The sequence below is a fragment of the Hipposideros armiger genome, unplaced genomic scaffold (genome assembly GCF_001890085.2).
Source record: "Hipposideros armiger isolate ML-2016 unplaced genomic scaffold, ASM189008v1 scaffold_187, whole genome shotgun sequence".
NCBI classification, from domain to species: Eukaryota; Metazoa; Chordata; class Mammalia; order Chiroptera; family Hipposideridae; genus Hipposideros; species Hipposideros armiger.
In genome coordinates, this window is record NW_017731537.1 from 2,980,866 (window position 1) to 2,999,546 (window position 18,681).

General features: G+C 36.6%; 1 protein-coding gene across 1 annotated transcript in view; it reads left to right on the plus strand.

Annotated features, from left to right (window-relative positions):
• Positions 1-18,681, plus strand: part of DNAH12 (dynein axonemal heavy chain 12) — a 133,231-nt gene that overhangs the window by 77,097 nt on the left and 37,453 nt on the right. Inside the window, exons 19-28 of the mRNA XM_019652775.1 lie at positions 4,580-4,774; positions 6,299-6,420; positions 6,516-6,798; positions 8,637-8,756; positions 9,064-9,220; positions 9,455-9,627; positions 12,237-12,389; positions 12,644-12,883; positions 13,221-13,466; positions 13,784-13,903. Of these exons, the coding sequence (XP_019508320.1) occupies positions 4,580-4,774; positions 6,299-6,420; positions 6,516-6,798; positions 8,637-8,756; positions 9,064-9,220; positions 9,455-9,627; positions 12,237-12,389; positions 12,644-12,883; positions 13,221-13,466; positions 13,784-13,903 (1,809 nt within the window). The remainder of the gene's footprint in view (positions 1-4,579; positions 4,775-6,298; positions 6,421-6,515; positions 6,799-8,636; positions 8,757-9,063; positions 9,221-9,454; positions 9,628-12,236; positions 12,390-12,643; positions 12,884-13,220; positions 13,467-13,783; positions 13,904-18,681) is intronic.

Below are 18,681 nucleotides of genomic sequence, written 5' to 3' on the forward strand. Positions count from 1 at the left end.
TTTTTTCTTTTTGTTGTTCCAACTGGGTGATTTCTGCTATTTTGTCTTCTAAATCACTAATCCGATCCTCTGCTTCATCTAATATACTGGTGATTCCTTTGAGTGTGTTCTTCATTTCAGTTATTGTATTCTTCAGTTCTAACTGGTTGTTTTTTTATGATTTCTCTATCCTTTGTGTCTTCACTAAGTTCCTTAAACATTCTTATCATCAGTGTTCTAAACTCTGTCTCTGAAAGGTTGGATACCTCTGTTTCATTTAGTTCCATTGCTTGAGGTTTCTTCTGATCTTTTACTTGGAACATGTTTCTTTGTTTCTTCATTCTGGCTGCTGCTGTGTGATTGCTTCGATGTATTAGGTAGATCACCTATGTCTCTGTCATTTCTGGTGGTCTTGTAGAATGTGTCCTTTATATTTGGATTGCATGTCTCCCTATTCTCCTGTCCCATATGTTCCAGAGGTGTTGCTGTTGAAGTTGATCTTTAATTGCTTTTGGCTTGTCAGAGTGTGGGATTAACCCTCAGAGTGATTAGCTGGGAGAATTAGCTTTGTTCACCATGTATGAGATTCTGTGTGGAGGTTGACCTTCTCAGAGGAGGCTTGGCCACTGTGGGCTCTTGTTCCTGTGGAAAATGTCCTTTGAGAGTGCCACCTGTACGTTCAACCAGTTAGCATCCTGGTTTTGTCGAACACTGGCCTCTGGGTGTATTGGTTCTGGTGTCTCTTGGGCGGGGCTCCCACTCAGAACCGTTTTAACCCTGTCTGTTACTGGCACGTAGCTACCTGGTAGGCAGTACGCAGTTCGCTGCTGCACATGCTGGATCTGGGGTCTTGTGGGGATGGTCTCTGTGTGAACTGTAGCTGGCTGTCCCCAGTATTGGTCCTGAGGCAGTTTAGGAAAAGGCCGAGGGCCCCCTAGGCCTGTTGCCACCTGTCAGATGCTGGTAAGGGCCAGCTATTGAAAGAGGCTCTTTAGGAGTGTGTGTCTGGCTATTTGACCCAGTGTTGAGAGTGCCCTCGGCGATGTGGCACTAGCCTGGCAGGATGGAGTTCAAGTGAGTTATGCGACGTGATTGGTGGTTTTTAAGATGTTAATGCAGATTCAGGTCTTATACCAATACCTGGCCTGTGACTCCCTTGTATAGCATCCCAAGGGCACTACAGCCCTAGCCTCCCTCTCACACTCACAGATTCATGAAAGCTGCTCCCGAGTGGCTGTGGTGCAGGTTTGTGGTCACTGAACACCACAAAAATGACCCCAGGGCTCTGCAGACCACGTTCTGTTGTCAAAAAGCCTTTTTCAGAGTTTGTCGGGGTGGGGCCCATCACCCCAGCACCCCGATTGCCTCTGGCAATGCAGCTGTAGGTGAGCAAGGTGGTGTTACAGGTGCATAAAGGCTGTGGTCAGTGGCTTCTACAAATTCAGTGTAGTCTCAGCTCCTGGACCAGTACTAGGTCCACATCCACTTCATAAAACAAATACAAAGCATGGCAACCCAACAACACCAAAAAACAAATACATCCCACAAAAACACGATAAGCAATGATCAGACAGGAGAAACAAAAATATATGAAAGAGACAAAAACAAACAAAAACAGGAGAACAAGACAGAAAAACAGTGACCAAAGCAATAACCAGATAAACAAGCCCGAGAAACAACAACTAAAAGAAAACAGATGAAAGCAAAGGAACAAAAAGATGAAAGGGAAAGAAAAGAAAAAAGAATTTAAAAAAGGAAAAAAATTGGAAAAAAATAAAAAAGGCTGTCTGCCTGCTTTAATCTGCAGACCACTTGCTCAGCAATAGTCTCTGGGCGATTCAGCACCAGCTGTGTTGGGGGAAAGGGCCCAACGTGTCGTGCGACGGCTTCCCTCTCAGGCTTGCAGTGTGCTTCCCACAATTAGCTATGTGCCGAGGGGCCGTGCTTACCACGAAAAATCCTCATAGGTTGCTGTGGGCTGTCCACTGCTGCAAAAACCCTCTGTGGCCTGCGGAGGTGGGGGCCAGGCACCAGGGGCTCAGGGTGCCCCCGGCAATGCAGCTCTAGGTGGGCAGGGCAGGCCCCCAGGGCACCATGGGGTGTGGTCAGTGCCCTTCACCAAGTCAGAGCAGCTTGTGCTCCTGCACCGGCAACCAGCCCGCACAAGCGCATCACGAATTCCCCGACCAGATCACGCTGGTGCACAGCTCCTGGCCCAACACTCCCAGGAAAACTCCCAGTCTCAGCCTGTTCCAATCAGTCTTTCACAGATCAGGCAGAGCAGCCTGACATCCAATCGTTATCAGGGCTATGCAGCACAAGTAGTGCGGAGAGCGGGGACCCAAGACCGCATGCGTGTGCATACACATGAACGCCTGCGCCAATTCCACCAGACTAATGTGGTCCCAGACCTGACCCTCTGTGGGAGGGCCCAACCCTGAAAAAATGGTGCCCTCCTGTACCCTACTTGTGTGCAAGCTCCACACAGAGGAAACAATGGTCCCAAAACCTCAAGCTCCTGCACCAAAGGCGCTTAGTTCAGTCCTCCCCTGCAGGCTCCTGGGCTCCCCCCTCAATCAGCCACTCCCTCCACCAGGGACTGGGTGAGTGCTCCCCAGTGAGCAAGTCCAAGTGCCGGCTCCACAGGAGGGCGACTGGTTCTCTAGCTGCCCTCCACCTCACCCAGTTGAGCAAAGAGAGTCCTCACTAATTTCTACTGCCAGCTATCATGGAACTCCTCTTCCCGGCAAAGTAACTCAGGGCTGGTGAGCTCGGTGTGGGGCTGGAGGGTCTCTACCCCGGAGAAGCCTCTCCAACGCTGAGGTGTCCCTCACGGGGTTTGCCCTTTCTCCATGGGCTTGGAGTCAGCCTGCCTCACGTCTCTGCCCCTCCTACCAGTCTCAATGTGGTCTCTTCTTTAAATCCTTCATTTAGAGGTTCTGCTCATCTAGTGTTCAGGAGACTTCTGAGATTGAATATTGTATAAATTATTTGTAATTTTGGTGTGATGCTGGGAGGCAATAGGCGCAGCGTCTGTCTATTCCGCCATCTTACCGAAAGTCTCCCAAATTATATTTTAGTTAAAAAAATTTCCAATGACAGCAAGAAACTTGGAAGGGAAATGGTTGGTGTTATTTATTCCAGCTTTAGACAGCCCAGATTCTGTTTTGTGCTATATTTTTGTAACGTGTAGTGAAGTGCTATATACCATGCTTTAATTATATTTGTGAATAACTAGCTTGAGGGTCTTTTAGAATAATTCATGAATTGTTTTCCACTTGAGGAAAATCAAATGATATTTGAGACTATAAGATTATTTGATATCTTTATAGTTGATGTGGGTAAATACAGAAAGCAAACAAATTATTATAACTAATATTCATAGGCACTATCAAAATTTTACCTGGGGACTATGTATAATGGGGAAAAGACAAAGAACAAATGGATTTTCCCTCTTATATTTATTGATTTCTAAGTATGTGCCAGATACTGTTCTAGGGGCTTTACATTTATTATTAACCCATTTAATTTCCATAACAAACTTCCAAGGTAGGCACTTTTATTATCTGTGTTCATAGATAAGGAATCTGAGGCATAGATAGTATAGATAATTTACCCAAGTTCACCCCTCTAATAAATGGCAAAGCTAGAATTCAAATCATGGTAGTCTGCTTTTAGTTTAAGTATAAATAGTGTTTTTTATTAAATACATTGGCTCTCAATATTTAGAAAAGACAAAGAATTGTGTTCTTCCAAAAGGACATAATGCTGCACACTTTCCCATCCAATCAGGCTGATCTAGACTTTCCTGATAAGACATTATATCTTTTGCAGAAATTTCTTGTCTAACAAAGGAGAATTTGCAAGAAATGTTTAAAAGCTCTCCTAGAGTTTTACTAACAATAAAAATATGAGGCCTAATGTTTTGACATTAGGACCTTAGGCCACATATTTGAGAACCAAAGAGAGATTATATGAATGACTTCAGCTAATGAAATATCTTGCTGATTCTTCACCTATGAGAGTAAGGAGACTTTTTTTAGATTGTTATTTTGATTGTTTTCCAAATTGTGTTGATGTAGACCAGGGTTTTTCAACCTGGCACTAAAGACATTTTAGGTTGAATAATTCTTTGTTGTGGGAGCTGTCCTGTACATCGTAGGAAGTTTAGCAGCATTCATGGCTTCTACCCTGTAGATATTAGTAGAATCCTCACCCCCTCAGTTGTGACAAATGAAAATGTCTCCAGATATTGTCAAATGTATCTTGGGGCGGGTTGCGGGGGAGGATAGCTCCCAGGCTGATAACCACTGGTGTAGAGCAGGATATATTTCTGGATGCTTTTCAAACTTGGGATGGTTTGCCTAGGGATTAGGAAATTGGTCTAAATAACTAGTCATATCCAACTGTGAGTTCCAAAGATTTAGGAAAACTTCAGACCTCCTGGAGTTTTTCTAAACCCATGTGAGACACTCATAATGACCTTGAGCTACTCTGCATTGATTTAAAAATAACAGTAAATTTTAAATAAATATTCCTTGCTATAGTTTGCATTTTTTCTTTAATAACTGGAATTTAGTAAACTATGCTTTTCATTAAGGCCTGGGAGGACCGTTTGATTCGAATACAAGAAACAATTGATGAATGGTTAAAAGTACAAGCGCAGTGGCTGTACTTGGAGCCCATTTTTTGTTCTGAAGATATCATGCAACAGATGCCAGAAGAAGGACGTCAGTTTCAGACAGTGGACAGACATTGGCGGGATATCATGAAGTTTTGTGCAAAAGATCCAAAGGTGAGGTGTTTGTTTTCTCTCTTACAAATAAAGGGTAGCCTTTATGTTTGTCTATTAAAAAAAGCATTTGGCTTTTTTTTCCTGATTACAAAAATAAAATCTAATTGTGTACAAACTAGAAAGTTCAGAAAAAATATAAGAAAGCATAAAGGATTAAAATAATTTTATCTATCAATTCATAAGATACACTAGTTGTAATTCTATGTAGTGGAACTGCTTCTGAGATACATTTAACTCACTATGATATACACTCATTCTATGATATACATATATATGTATATAGAATATACATTCTATGATATACACTCACTGCTCCCCTCCTCTTGTAAAATAAAAAGTAAAATAAAATAAAATGGAGAGAGCAAGAGAGAGAGAAAGAGTAGTATAGGTGATTCACCTGACAGTCTACTCAATGACTATATGCTTGGGAGTGAAGGTAGAAAAGAATCTGCAGTTCTCACAGTTGGTCTCACTTGCTTTGTGTATCTATCTCCTCATGAATACGAATATAGCACCATGTTGAGTATGAGTCTATGTTGAAAGTAAAACTATGTATTTTTGATACACATAGTATGCAAAGTCCATAGATATACATCTACTTTTTTATTGGTATTCAACTTCAGAAATAATTTGCTTCAGTGCTAGGTGAAAAAATAGCTGTGCTGGACTTATTGAAAGCCAATAGTACACTGATATTTATGAGTTGTAAAGATTTTGCCTATATGTTGACTACAAAACCTTTGTGAGAAATAACTTCTTACAGATCAGGAGTTGGCAAATTTTTTCTGCAAAGGGCCAGAAAGTAAATATTTTAGGCTTTGTAAGATGTAGTTTGTTGTTGTTGTTGTTGTTGTTGTGTTTGATTTTGGCAACTGATCAACTCTGCTGTCATTGTAGCAAAAAAGCAGCCACATAACACATAACTGAATAGATGTGTCTGAGCTACAATAAAGCTGTTTATGGACACTGACTTTTTCATGTACCATGAAATATTATTCTAATTTTTTCAAACTTTTAAAAGTGTAAAAATAATTCTTTGCTTGTGGGTTATACAAAAACTGGCATCAAAATGCATATATCAAAACATCAAGTTGTACACTGTAAATATATACGATTTTTATTTGTCGGTTGTACCTCATAAAACTGAAAAACCGAACTGGTAGCAGGCTGGATTGAGGCCATGGGATGTAGTTTCCCAACTCACACATGTAGATTAAGTTTACAGTTGACAATTGTAAATGTAAAAATTATATCACACACCAACCTAACAGACTCTTCCCATAATCATTCAAAAGAATGAAAATATGCAAGACAGTCATAACTTCTCATTTGTAACTAATATCTTTGGATAAGGAGAGTTATGATTTATTGAATTTTAGCAGTTTTACATTACAAGGAAATTTCTCAACTTTCATAAACCTTTTGACATTTAAACATTTTTGATATATAATATAGATTAATGTTTAGATATTATCATTATATCTGGTATGTAAGTGATAAACTGAACGAATGTGTCTCTTTTAGGTCCTTGCTGCTACTTCTTTAACAGGTTTATTGGAAAAACTACAGAACTGCAATGAACTTTTGGAGAAAATTATGAAAGGGCTTAATGCATATCTTGAAAAAAAACGACTTTTCTTCCCTCGGTATAATGGATATTCAATTGTGCTACAATTAAAAGCATTTTCTGATGTGTGATGAATTATAACTAAAGCTTTTGTATTTGCATGTTTTCTCCTAGTTTTTTCTTCTTATCTAATGATGAAATGTTAGAGATTTTATCAGAGACCAAAGATCCACTTAGAGTTCAGCCTCATTTAAAAAAATGCTTTGAGGGCATTGCTAAATTGGAGTTTCTTCCCAATTTGGACATTAAGGCCATGTATAGCTCTGAAGGTGAGCGAGTGGAGCTGATTGCACTTATTTCCACATCTGCAGCACGAGGTGCTGTAGAAAAGTGGCTCATTCAAGTAGAAGATTTAATGCTCCGGAGTATTCGTGATGTGATTGCTGCATCCAGGCTGGTGTGTATCCTAGAATTTAATGTGTATCTTATATTCAATAAATGTTTTATTTTTGGAGGTTTTAAATGGGTATCAGTAAATTAACACTTAAAGTTCTACTATTTTAAACCATTTGTTATTTTCTCTTTTTAAAAAACATATTATTAAAATAATATTAGTAAGAATTGATGATAATATGTGATTAAGTGATACAAAAGAAAAAAGGTGTTATGAGGAAGAATAATAAAGTGCATAGAATTTAGGAGAGTGGTTCTAGTGATAGGCTCTTAGAGGAAGTGAAATTGAAACTGAGACCCAAAGAATAAGTATGAATTACCAGGTAAAGAGCAAATGGCAGAGCATTTTGGAATCCTGTGTGAAAGAGCCTCGAACGTGGGTGTTAGATGCATATCTAGTTTACTTAGTGCTGTTTATACTTAATTAAGAACTTGAAATGAAATGAACAAACATTAAAGGAGGATATATATTTGAAAGAAATATAACACCTAGGAACTACATGTACCTTGCTTATACTAATCCAATTAACCTAATCTTGAATGATAAACTTCAGTATATTTCTACTTTTGGGACCACAATGGAACAGTTTATTGTTTTAAAAAATCATTTTTAAAGGCATTACAGCCTTATATCCAGCAACTCACTTTATATGAGTGATCCTTTTTCTTTCACTAACAGCACTATGAAATTCATCTTCTTGTAGTGGCCATTCTGTTCAGCTTCAATGTTCCTATAGATAAATCTTGACTTTTTCTCTCTTTTTTCTACTTATGACACTAAATAAACTAAAACACATAAGAAAGAATAAAAAAAAGTATGTCCTTAATAAGTATAGAAATTTACCTTCTATATACTTAGCAGTGGCTCATCCATTCTTTGAAATTCATCTTTCTTTGAAGCTTAGGTCAGTTTGTCATTTGCTTTTATTTCTAAATATTGCTAATTAAAAGGCATTTTGATAACAATATATTTATAGCCATATGTTTATATTGAAAACATATCAAAGATGGTATATTAAAAATAGCATTCTACTAAAAATATAGTTTTTATTAGCATCAACTTCAAACTTTGTTCTGTAGTTGTTTTTTTAATTTATAATTTGGATCTGCTATTATCATTTACTTTTGAAGTAAGTTATTTTTTAACTCCCCATCCCTTTAAATGCACTTTGAACATAAAAATGTTAGAGACATGAAAGTATACTTTGAACTCAAAATCACAGATTGTTCAATTATAGTTGAACAAATATATAATTATTCAAATTATATACTCTGGTTATACAAATTTTTAGTGTAGCTATGGATTAATAATACAAGGGTTCTAACTACTAGTCTAGTTTTTTACCAAATTGTATAGTCTCCTTTTCAATTAAATCTTGGCATGAATATATATAATCTATCACACTGATTTACGTTTTTTTTTTCTTTTTTTTTGTGGAGGGCAGTGTCACTGGCCCTCACATGTGGGATCCGAACTGGGGCCCTCTGGAATCCCAAGCCAGTTCTTAACCATCGCGCCACTCGGCCGGCCCTGATTTACTTTTTTACTTTTTAATAAAATCTTTACATTTTATTATAATAGAAGTAATGGGTAGTCTATGTAGAAAACTTGACAACTCCCCACAGCAAAAGAACATAAAATTCACATAAATGTTTCAAAAATATAATAATGTATAAAAAAATTTTTCAGGTCCTTTAAATAGTTATCTAAAAATGTTCATGACTATGTGATATTCTAGCCTACAAATATACCAAATACTGCACTTCCCTATTGTTAGACATTTAGTTTTTTTTCTTCCTTTCGTAATCTTTTGAAATTAGAAATGCTTTTTAATTATTCAGGCTTATCCAGAATCTGCAAGAAGAAACTGGGTTCGAGAGTGGCCTGGCCAAGTTGTACTTTGTGTTTCTCAAATGTTCTGGACTTCTGAGACACAGGAAGTTATAAGTGGTGGGACAGAGGTAAAGCATTATTTGATTTTAAATAACATTGTTTTTTACATATTATGTTTCTTAGTTAGCTTATCTATTCTTCGCAAAGCCAATCCTTCCCCGAATTTCTACATGTAACATTAAAATTATACAATTTTTTTGAAAACTTATTATTAATATATTAGGCCTCGACAAAATCACTCTATAATTCATTTCTATATAGAGATATAGAAATCAGAATATAGAAGTCAGAATTGCTTTAATTAAGAGTAAATATATAAAATATATATTTTAGGTATTATATATAGCATTAGTTTAATTGCTTTTTATTTTATAGGCATTAAAGAAGTACTATAAGGAACTTCAGAGTCAGCTAAATGATATTGTAGAGCTGGTAAGAGGAAAACTGTCGAAGCAGACCAGGACTACTCTGGGGGCTCTGGTTACTATTGATGTCCATGCTAGAGATGTGGTTATGGACATGATTGACATGGGTATGTGACTTTTTCTTTAATATTAAAGATAAAATATAAATAGCTTCTAGAAACAAAGACTTATACTATATGTCTTTTTGTCTTTTTCTCTCTCAACGGAATTTATTTCATATGATCTTTTCTACAAATTGGAAAACATGAATTATTTTAACATTTGCTATTTTAAAAGATGATAAAAATAACTAGTCTAAATTATTTCCATTATGTGTCTTATTTTACTTTATTCTTTTTTAGGTGTCTCACAAGATACAGATTTCCAGTGGCTTGCCCAGCTTCGATATTATTGGGAATATGAGAATGCTCGAGTTCGTATCATTAATTGCAATGTAAAATATGCATATGAATATCTTGGTAACTCACCTCGACTTGTCATTACTCCCCTAACTGACAGGTGTTACAGAACATTGGTATGCATTTAAATTATTTTTATTCACACATTAGAGATTACTTTTTGGTTTGGTGTCATATTTTCTTATCCAAATCTAACATGGCTACCCTCATTTTATTCTTTTATCTGTAATTATTGAACACAGCTATCCCTTCCTAATCCCAAATTCCCTTTATGTAAAATTATAGTAATGAATGATTCTGGGTGCTTTTGTAGAATACAAGAGTGTTTGAATTGCAGTGTTTGAAAATCATTGGGGATAATTGCAAAAAGGAAGATATCAGAGATTTAAAGAGAAAACTGGTGCTTCAGAAAATGATATTAATTTTGTAGTGGAGTTCTGGGAGAGAGAACAGGAAGATGAGGAAAGTACATTTGGGCCTTAGAACTCCAAGGTAGTTCTGTTGAATAGGAAGGAGAGAGCTGAGATGTAGGAGGGTGGTACTAAGGTCTATGCTTTTTAGGAAGTTATGATAGATAGAGCTGTCACTATTAATAACAAACAAAACAACAACAACAACAAAATCCCTGGAAATATGGTTGCCAGATAAAATACAGGACTTCCAGGTAATTTTAATTTCAAATAAGCAACAAGTAATATTTTAGTATAAATATGTCCCAAATATTGCATGGGACATACTTAAACTTGCAAATTTTTCATCGTTTATCAGAAATTCAGATTTAATGGGGCATCCTATATTTTTATTTGGTAAATTTGGCACTTATATCTGGAAACTGAGGAAGAGCATCAAGAAACCACCTGCACTGAGTAAGTAAAATTAAAGTGTCTTTAATTGAGTTTTTTAGAAGCGGAGATGAAATGGGGATTCTTGGACAAATGATTTACTAGGGAATGCTCTCAGAAAAAAAAAAAAGCCTATGAGAAAGTGAGGAAAGCAGGGGGAAAAGCTAAGAAAAGATGAAGTTTCAGCAGATGGATAGCCTTAGCCTAACCTCACGGGGAGCCTTGGATGGCATCACAAAGGTATCCCACTTTTCTGCAAAGGGGTCTGGCTTTTATATTCTTTTATTGTCACTGACTCTGAGTCACCCTTGGGATTAGGGGTGTAAGAAAGCTTTCACATATTTGTCAAAGAGGTAGATCCTATTGAGGGCAATTCTCAGGATAAAAGAACAGTTGTGAGCTATTTGTAGCTGACACAGCCGTTGGGGAATGGATGCAGTGGCCAGCAAAGGGAATCTGGGTAGGGTGCTAATGCGGCTACAGTAACATGTTTCGCCAAACCCTCTAATTTCTCAGGAAGCTACGTGAGGTCAGGGACCATGTCTATCTGGTTTTCTACTCCAGCCATGAACAAGTGTATAATTACTCCTTAAATATTTGTTCAGTAAATGAATCTCAAGCTTCTGTGTCCTACCTGGGACCTCAGTGAAATCAGAAGCTGTGAATACTTGTAAGGTGGAAGTTAAACAATTTTGTTGTAAAATCAGAATCACATTAAACATTGTATACAACACTAGATTGAAAAAAAATCGAATGTATTTATTAATCACAATAAAAGGGACACGTTTTAAGCATTTTCTTGAAATTGTAAAGGAGGGAGAGACTGAGGTTTCCAGCAATCAAATTAATGGACCTTAACTGTATAGCATTTGTCATAAATTTAAGATAGATAAAATATCATTGATATTGCCTTTAATGGACTATCTCTTTCATTTTAGTAAATGTAAAAAATATTTGTGATTTTTCAAAAGTTTATTTATTTTAAAAATAGACTTTATTTTTTTTAGAGCAGTTTTAGGTTCATAGCGAAATTTAGCAGAAAGTACAAGAGCTCCCATATACCCCCGGCCTCCCATGTGTACAACCTTGTGTCCCTACACCCTATTTTTTCTAAAAGGAGTTAAGTTACACAAACTCTTATAGTGGTTTTCATGAAACAAACTCCATAGTTAGAGTTGACTGTAATTTATATGCTTCTAAAAATTTCCAGCTACTGTTCTAGACATCATGGGGACCGAGAAAGAATTTAGATACTGCTGATGTTGTTCTAAAGAAGCTTAAAGACTAATTGAGAAAGGAAGAGAGAAAATGTACATAATTAACTGTAATGCAAGGTAGAAAGAGATACAACTGGTAAGAGAAGTATAGAACAGTGTTAAGCGAATGGAGAAAAATACCAACAGTAGAATCAATAGCCAGGGTAAATTCATAGATACATTTGTATTATTGGTCATTTGTTTCTCTTCCAGCTGCTGGGCCCCCATTTATAACCCTGTCTTTCAGGTGTTTACTTTCTTTGCAGCTAACCATGAGATTGTCATTATTGAACTCTATAATCATTTCCACAACCACTTCTAATTAAACCTTTCTGACCAAATGTTAATATCTCAAGGCTAGATTCTCTTTGTTTTTGAAGGCAAATGGGATACATATAAACATTAAAAGATAAGGAGATTTTGATAAATTTTCACTTTTTTTGGACTGTAAACTGCTTTTTCTTTATGCAGCTATAAAATTGCTAATAATTAACTGAACAATATAATTGTATTACTGCCTCTCTAAAGCTACAAATAAAACTAAATCCATTTTGTAAGCAATTGTCTATTATAAGTTTTTTTTTCAGTTAAACATGGATTTCTTTTCACATATATTTTTCTTTTCAGATAGGTGCCTTCTATTTAAACCTTGGAGGTGCTCCAGAGGGGCCAGCAGGCACAGGAAAAACTGAAACCACCAAGGACTTGGCTAAAGCTCTTGCTGTACAGTGTGTGGTGTTTAACTGTTCAGATGGGCTAGATTATCTAGCAATGGGAAAGGTAAAATTATATATTAAATATTACATGTTATACCTAGGTCCAACTGGATAAACTGAAGCAAACTAATGATTAAACATTATTTGAATGTGGTTTAAGCATTTCTTGAACCTTGGCTTTAGGGGTAAAGAAATTGTTTTTATCCTTGGGGCTTTAATTAAGCTTAACTTTTAATTTTGACTTAAAATGTTAAATATTTGTTTTAACAAGTGATGCCTTTTTCTAAGAAAAATCATCTCCTTTTTCCTTGTCCTTAGTTTTTTAAAGGATTGGCTTCTTCTGGTGCTTGGGCTTGCTTTGATGAATTTAATCGAATTGAGTTGGAAGTGTTGTCGGTGGTAGCTCAACAGATCCTTTGCATTCAGAGAGCCATTCAGCAGAAACTGGAAGTATTTATTTTTGAAGGGACAGAACTGAAACTCAATCCAAACTGTTTTGTAGCTATTACTATGAATCCTGGTTATGCAGGACGTTCTGAATTGCCCGACAATCTTAAGGTAATATATTTTTTTAAGAGTGTAAATTTGCTAATCAAAAGTAACAGCAAAATCCACTCAAAATGGTATAATTTTCTCACATGTATTTGTAATCTCCCCTTTACCTTTTTCATTTTCTATAAGGTAAACCTTTAAAAAGTTTTTTAGACATTTAAAAAATGTTAAAGTACATAAAATTATTGAAGTGCTGCTGAAAACGTTAGAGTTGATGCAAAGGTGCTGGCTGCCATGGGGGAATAAATTTGAATATCAACACATTATCTTTGGGTGCTTATGCTCAGCTTTAAAAATGGTTCCCTTTATGTAAATAATATGATTCATTTATTATATACTTCAGGTTCTTTTTAGAACAGTGGCTATGATGGTTCCAAACTATGCCCTCATAGCAGAAATCTCCCTCTACTCCTATGGATTTCTGAATGCAAAACCTCTGTCTGTGAAGATAGTAATGACCTATAGGCTTTGCTCAGAGCAGCTCTCATCGCAATTTCATTATGACTATGGAATGCGAGCAGTAAAAGCAGTTTTAGTGGCTGCTGGAAACCTAAAACTAAAATTTCCAAATGAAAATGAAGATATACTTGTAAGTATTAACTGCATACATTGTGAAAGCTTCAGTAGAAAGATAATTTTTTTAGCAAGGTTGATTAGGAACTATAAATAGGTGAATAAGAGAGTTGTTGCTTTGAAGTCTTTTTATATGGGGTTGAAATCATAGTTTGGGGGTTATGTTATTCATTATGCTTTATGTGAATATTAGGACCTTTTGGCTTGATGAGCATAGTGTTGACTTTTTAGTATCCATGGGACAAAGTAAAAGCAACTTTGACTTTTGGCATGGGAGTGGAAGAGGGTAAATACTGGCCATTAACTTATATTGCATTTTTTGGATGATTTTAGCTTCTTCGATCAATTAAAGATGTAAATGAACCAAAGTTTTTATCACATGATATACCCTTATTTAATGGAATAACTAGTGACTTATTTCCTGGTATTAAACTTCCTGAAGCTGACTATCATGTAAGTAAACCTGTGAGAATGACTTATTCTGCAAATAAATTTATCTGATGACTCAATAGTTTACAAAGTTTTATTAAATGAGTGAAATTATTCTGTTTGGAGGATACACCTCTATTTTGGCCACCTTACTTAATGAAAATGAGTACATTTTAGTACCTTCTGTTATATGATACCAGAGTTAACAAGATTCAAGTCAGAGATAATGTTGTAAGAGAATAAATACAATATTTTATTTCCTATCTTGTGACTTATAATACTTACCACTATGTATACTATAGTACTATTGTGTACTTCAGCAGGTAGGAAAGATGGTAAACTAAATGTGGTAAAATATAGTTAACGCAAGAAATTGTTTCTCAAATTTTAAAGGAAACAAACCATGTGCATTTACAATTTCATTTAAATTACAGACATTATAATGAGTCCTACATATGTATACATGCAAGACTAAGTGCCTGCTGTTTATAGCTGTTATATAATGTAAAATCAAAATAAAACTTAAACTTAATTACAAACAAAGCAGCCTTAATTTAATGAGATAGATGATGTGTGGCCCAAACTAAATTGTTACATTATGGCAATTTCTATGGTAAAATGTACAGTGAAGATTCTTTTGAATTCAGCATGCATAAACTTACCAGACCCAACCAGGTCCAATTACTCAGTAGTTGCCAAACAAAAGACAGCTTCAAGATGATTTTATGAGACGAACCCAGCAAGCAAGAACACACTGGGAGTCATTTCCTAAAGCGGTGTGTGTCCCTGAACAAAGGATTGGATTCTTCTTTTTTTCAGGGATATCATGCATAAACATCAAAGTGAACTTTCTCGTAGCATGGATAGGTGGGGACATTCCTGCACATGCGCAGTTATAAAACATACTTATACATGCATTGCATGTTAAAAATGGCAGAAAGTCCCTGTCCCTGGGAGGAGATTTTAGTATTATAATGAGGGTATAATGAGAAAAGTTCATGAGCAGGCTATTAGAGGATCCTCCAAGTTGCTTTGGCTGGCGTTGGGCAGTTTCAGCCTGATTAGCCCCTTGGTCCTGCAAAACATCCAGGGCTGATCCTGAAAAACAGCTCTAGCATTCATCAATGCTAGGGATTACATAGATATCGAAGTGTTACAGGAAAAGAGGGTTCTTGGCTTCACATAGGAAAGAATTCAAACATGAGTTGGTATAGAGTTTAAAGTGAAAGTAAGTTTATTTAGCAGAGAGTAAGAAAACAAAGGCCACCCCATAGGCAGAGTGGTGGTCTCTAATCGATAGTGGCCTAGAGACCCCTCCGTCCTCCAGGCTGGGGTTTATATGTATTTTATGTTTCCGTGGAATATTTATGGTATGGGGGGAAGGGAGGAAAGAAGAACAATGGTAAGTTTATCTTTAACTTTGTAAGATGTAAGAATAGGGGCAGGTTTGTTTTTTAACTCTTACAAAGCACAACCTATATTTTATGTGCTGTGGGCTTAACTATAGGAATAGTCATAATAGAATCTCCAGTCTTTGGATAGTTTGCTCTGTGTAATTGTTCAATGTGTGCCTGAGTTCTTTATTTTGGAGCACGATGTGATTGAAAAAGACTCATTATGAATAACAAAAGATACTCATATCACTCAAGAATTCCAAGGGTTTGAGGAACTCTGTTTCAGAAAGAGAGGTCAATGACCAAATATATTTTTGTATTATACCACATGTGACTATCAAGATGATTCAGAATATGCTAATATGATTTTTTAAAATAAAAGTACAAAATCTTAACATTCTCTTGGAGAACTCTTATACTCCCATGAATTTAGGAATAGATTCATGGATCCAAAGGCTCCAATTTGAAAAATACTACTAGGAGTCAGTGCTGGGAGGTATGCTACCAGAACAGCTCAGTGCGCCTGCAGCTGAGCCTAGAGGAGCTGGGGCTGTAGAAAAAAACTAGCTATACCATCTTGCTTTTTAATATGTACTATATATTCCTTTGTTTTGCCTTTACTAACTTCTTTTGGGTTTCAGGTAATGTTTATTACTCCATTAATCTTTTCTGTTGGCTTTTTAGTTTTACCTCAGTAGTCACTTCAGAGATTACAGTATAGTATACACTCTTGACTTATTAAAATTTACCTTAAGTTTGTATTCTACCATTTTAGAAACAATATAAGAACTTTAAATGGGATAATTCCATTATCCACTCACCCCTGCCCATTTTATTATTTTTGTCATATACTTTACTTCTACATATGTTATAAACTCCACAATACATTATTTTTTGCTTTAGGTATTAACATTTTTTAAAAAACAGTCTTTTATATTTACCCTTTCTAGCATTTTTTAATTTCCTCCAGCAGATATGTGCTTTCATCTGGGGTCTTTTCCCTTCAATGTAAAGAACTTCCTTCACTATTTCTTATGTGCGTGGGTCTTCTGGAAACAAATTCTCTCAGTTTTTGTTTGTTTGAAAATTCTTTATTTAGCCTTCAATTTTGAAGAATATTGTTGCTAGATATAGAAATCGAGTTTGGCAGGGGCCTGCCCACATAACCCCCTTGTTCCTACCCCCCCCCCATCATTTTAAGGATGTCATTCCATTAACTCTTGGCTTTTATTGTTGTGCTTAGAAGTCAAGAATTTTTCTTATTTATGCTTCCCTGAGTATAATGTTTTTTTCTCCTTTGGCTGTTTTTAATATTTCCTCTCCTTGATTGATTATGTGCCTAGTGTTGTTTGTTTTATACTTATCCTGCTTGGGATTTGCTGCATTTCTTGAATCTGTGGATTGATGTCTTCAGAAAATTCTCAGTAATTATCTTTTCTTCTGCCCTATTTTCTCTTCCATTCTCTTGGGGCTCCAATAACATGTATGATGGACCATTTAATATTGTCTCACATGTCTCCTACTCTTTGTTTTGCTTTTTAAAAATTATTTTTATTATTGGGCCGGCCGAGTGGCGCGATGGTTAAGAACTCGCTTGGGATGCCAGAGGGCCCGGGCTCGGATCCCACATATGAGGGCCAGTGACACTGCCCTCTACAGCTAAGATGCTGAACAACAGCTCAACCTGGAGCTGGGCTGCCGTGAGTCGCTGGCGACGGCGTAGGCTGCAGTCCCTGTAGCAGTGGGTTGCCATGGGCTACCGTGTGTAGCCAGCAGCCAGCGTGAGCGGCCAGCAGCCAGCGTGAGCGGCCAGCAGCCAGCGTGAGCGGCCAGCAGCCGCAGTGAGCGGCCGTCCAGAAGCCGGCGACTGATCTGCCTCGCCAGGGAAGAGCGCAATGATGGTGCCAACTTGGGCCAGTGAAGCAGTGTCCTCCACAACTAGATTGAAGAACAAAACGACAGCAACTTGTCTGTTCCCCTTCCCCTAATTCCCCAGTACTGTTCCCATCCCCCAATTACCCAATAAAAATCTTTAAAAAAAATAAAAACATTATTTTTATTATTATGCTTTAATTTGGATACTTTTAATTGACCTGTCTTTAAGATTAATGATCCTTTCTTTAGCTTTATCAAGCTTCTGATAAGCCTATCCAATGAATTCTAATTTCATATATAGTAATGTACTGTTTAACGATGAGGATACATTCTGGGAAATGTATCAGTAGGTAATTTCATCATTGTGTGAACATCATAAAGTGTACTTACACAAACCTAGATGGTATAGCCTACTACTCACCTAGGCCATATGGTATAGATTATTGCTCCTAGGCTACAAATCTGTACAGCATATTACTGTACTGTATACTGTAGGAAATTGTACCACAAGGGTAAGTATTTGTGTATCTAAACACAGAAAAGTTACAGTAAAAATACAGTATAAAAGATTTAAAAAATGGTACACCTATATAGGGCACTTACCATGAAGGAGCTTGCAGGACAGGAAGTTGCTCTGGGTGAGTTAGTGAATGACTGATGAGTGAATGTGAATGACTAGGACATTACTGTACACCATGATAGACTTTATAAATGCTGTACAATTAGGTTACACTAAATTTATAAAACAACCTGAGACTAAATAATCACAAGAGAAAATGATGCAATCAAGAGACATAGTAAGCATGAGATGTGTGAGGCTGCTGCTGGCATAACAGAGCATACTATTTTACAGTAAACTTTATTTTAAATAAAATAAAATTTGTTAATAAAAAAAGTATAGTAGAGTAAATATATAAACCAGTAACAGTCATTTATTATCATTATCAAGTATTATGTACTGTATATAATTGTATGTGCTATACTTGCATATGACTGGCAGCACATTAGGTTTGTTTACTTCAGTATCACCACAAGCACATGAGTAATGTGTTGTGCTATGATGTTACGATGTCACTAGATGATAGAAAATTTTCAGCTCCATTATAAACTAATGGGACCACTGTCATATAGGGGTCTGTCATTGACTGAAACATGTGGCACATGATGGTAGTTTTTTTTTTTTAGTTTTATTTAATGTGTTCAATTTGATTTCATTAAGAGATCCCATTTCTTTGTTTAAATTCTTTATCTTTTTTTAAAAGATTTTTTTATTGGGGAACTGGGGGATGGGAACAGTGCTAGGGTATTGGGAGAAGGGGAACAGACAAGTTGGTGTTGTTTTGTTCTTCAGTCTAGTTGTGGAGGATGTTGCTTCACTGGCCCAAGTTGGCACCATCATTGCACTCTTCCCGGGTGAGGCAGATCAGTCACTGGCTTCTGGATGACCGCTCACTGTGGCTGCTGGCCGCTCACGCTGGCTGCTGGCTATACATGGTAGCTCATGGCAACTCACTGCAGCAGGGACTGCAGCCT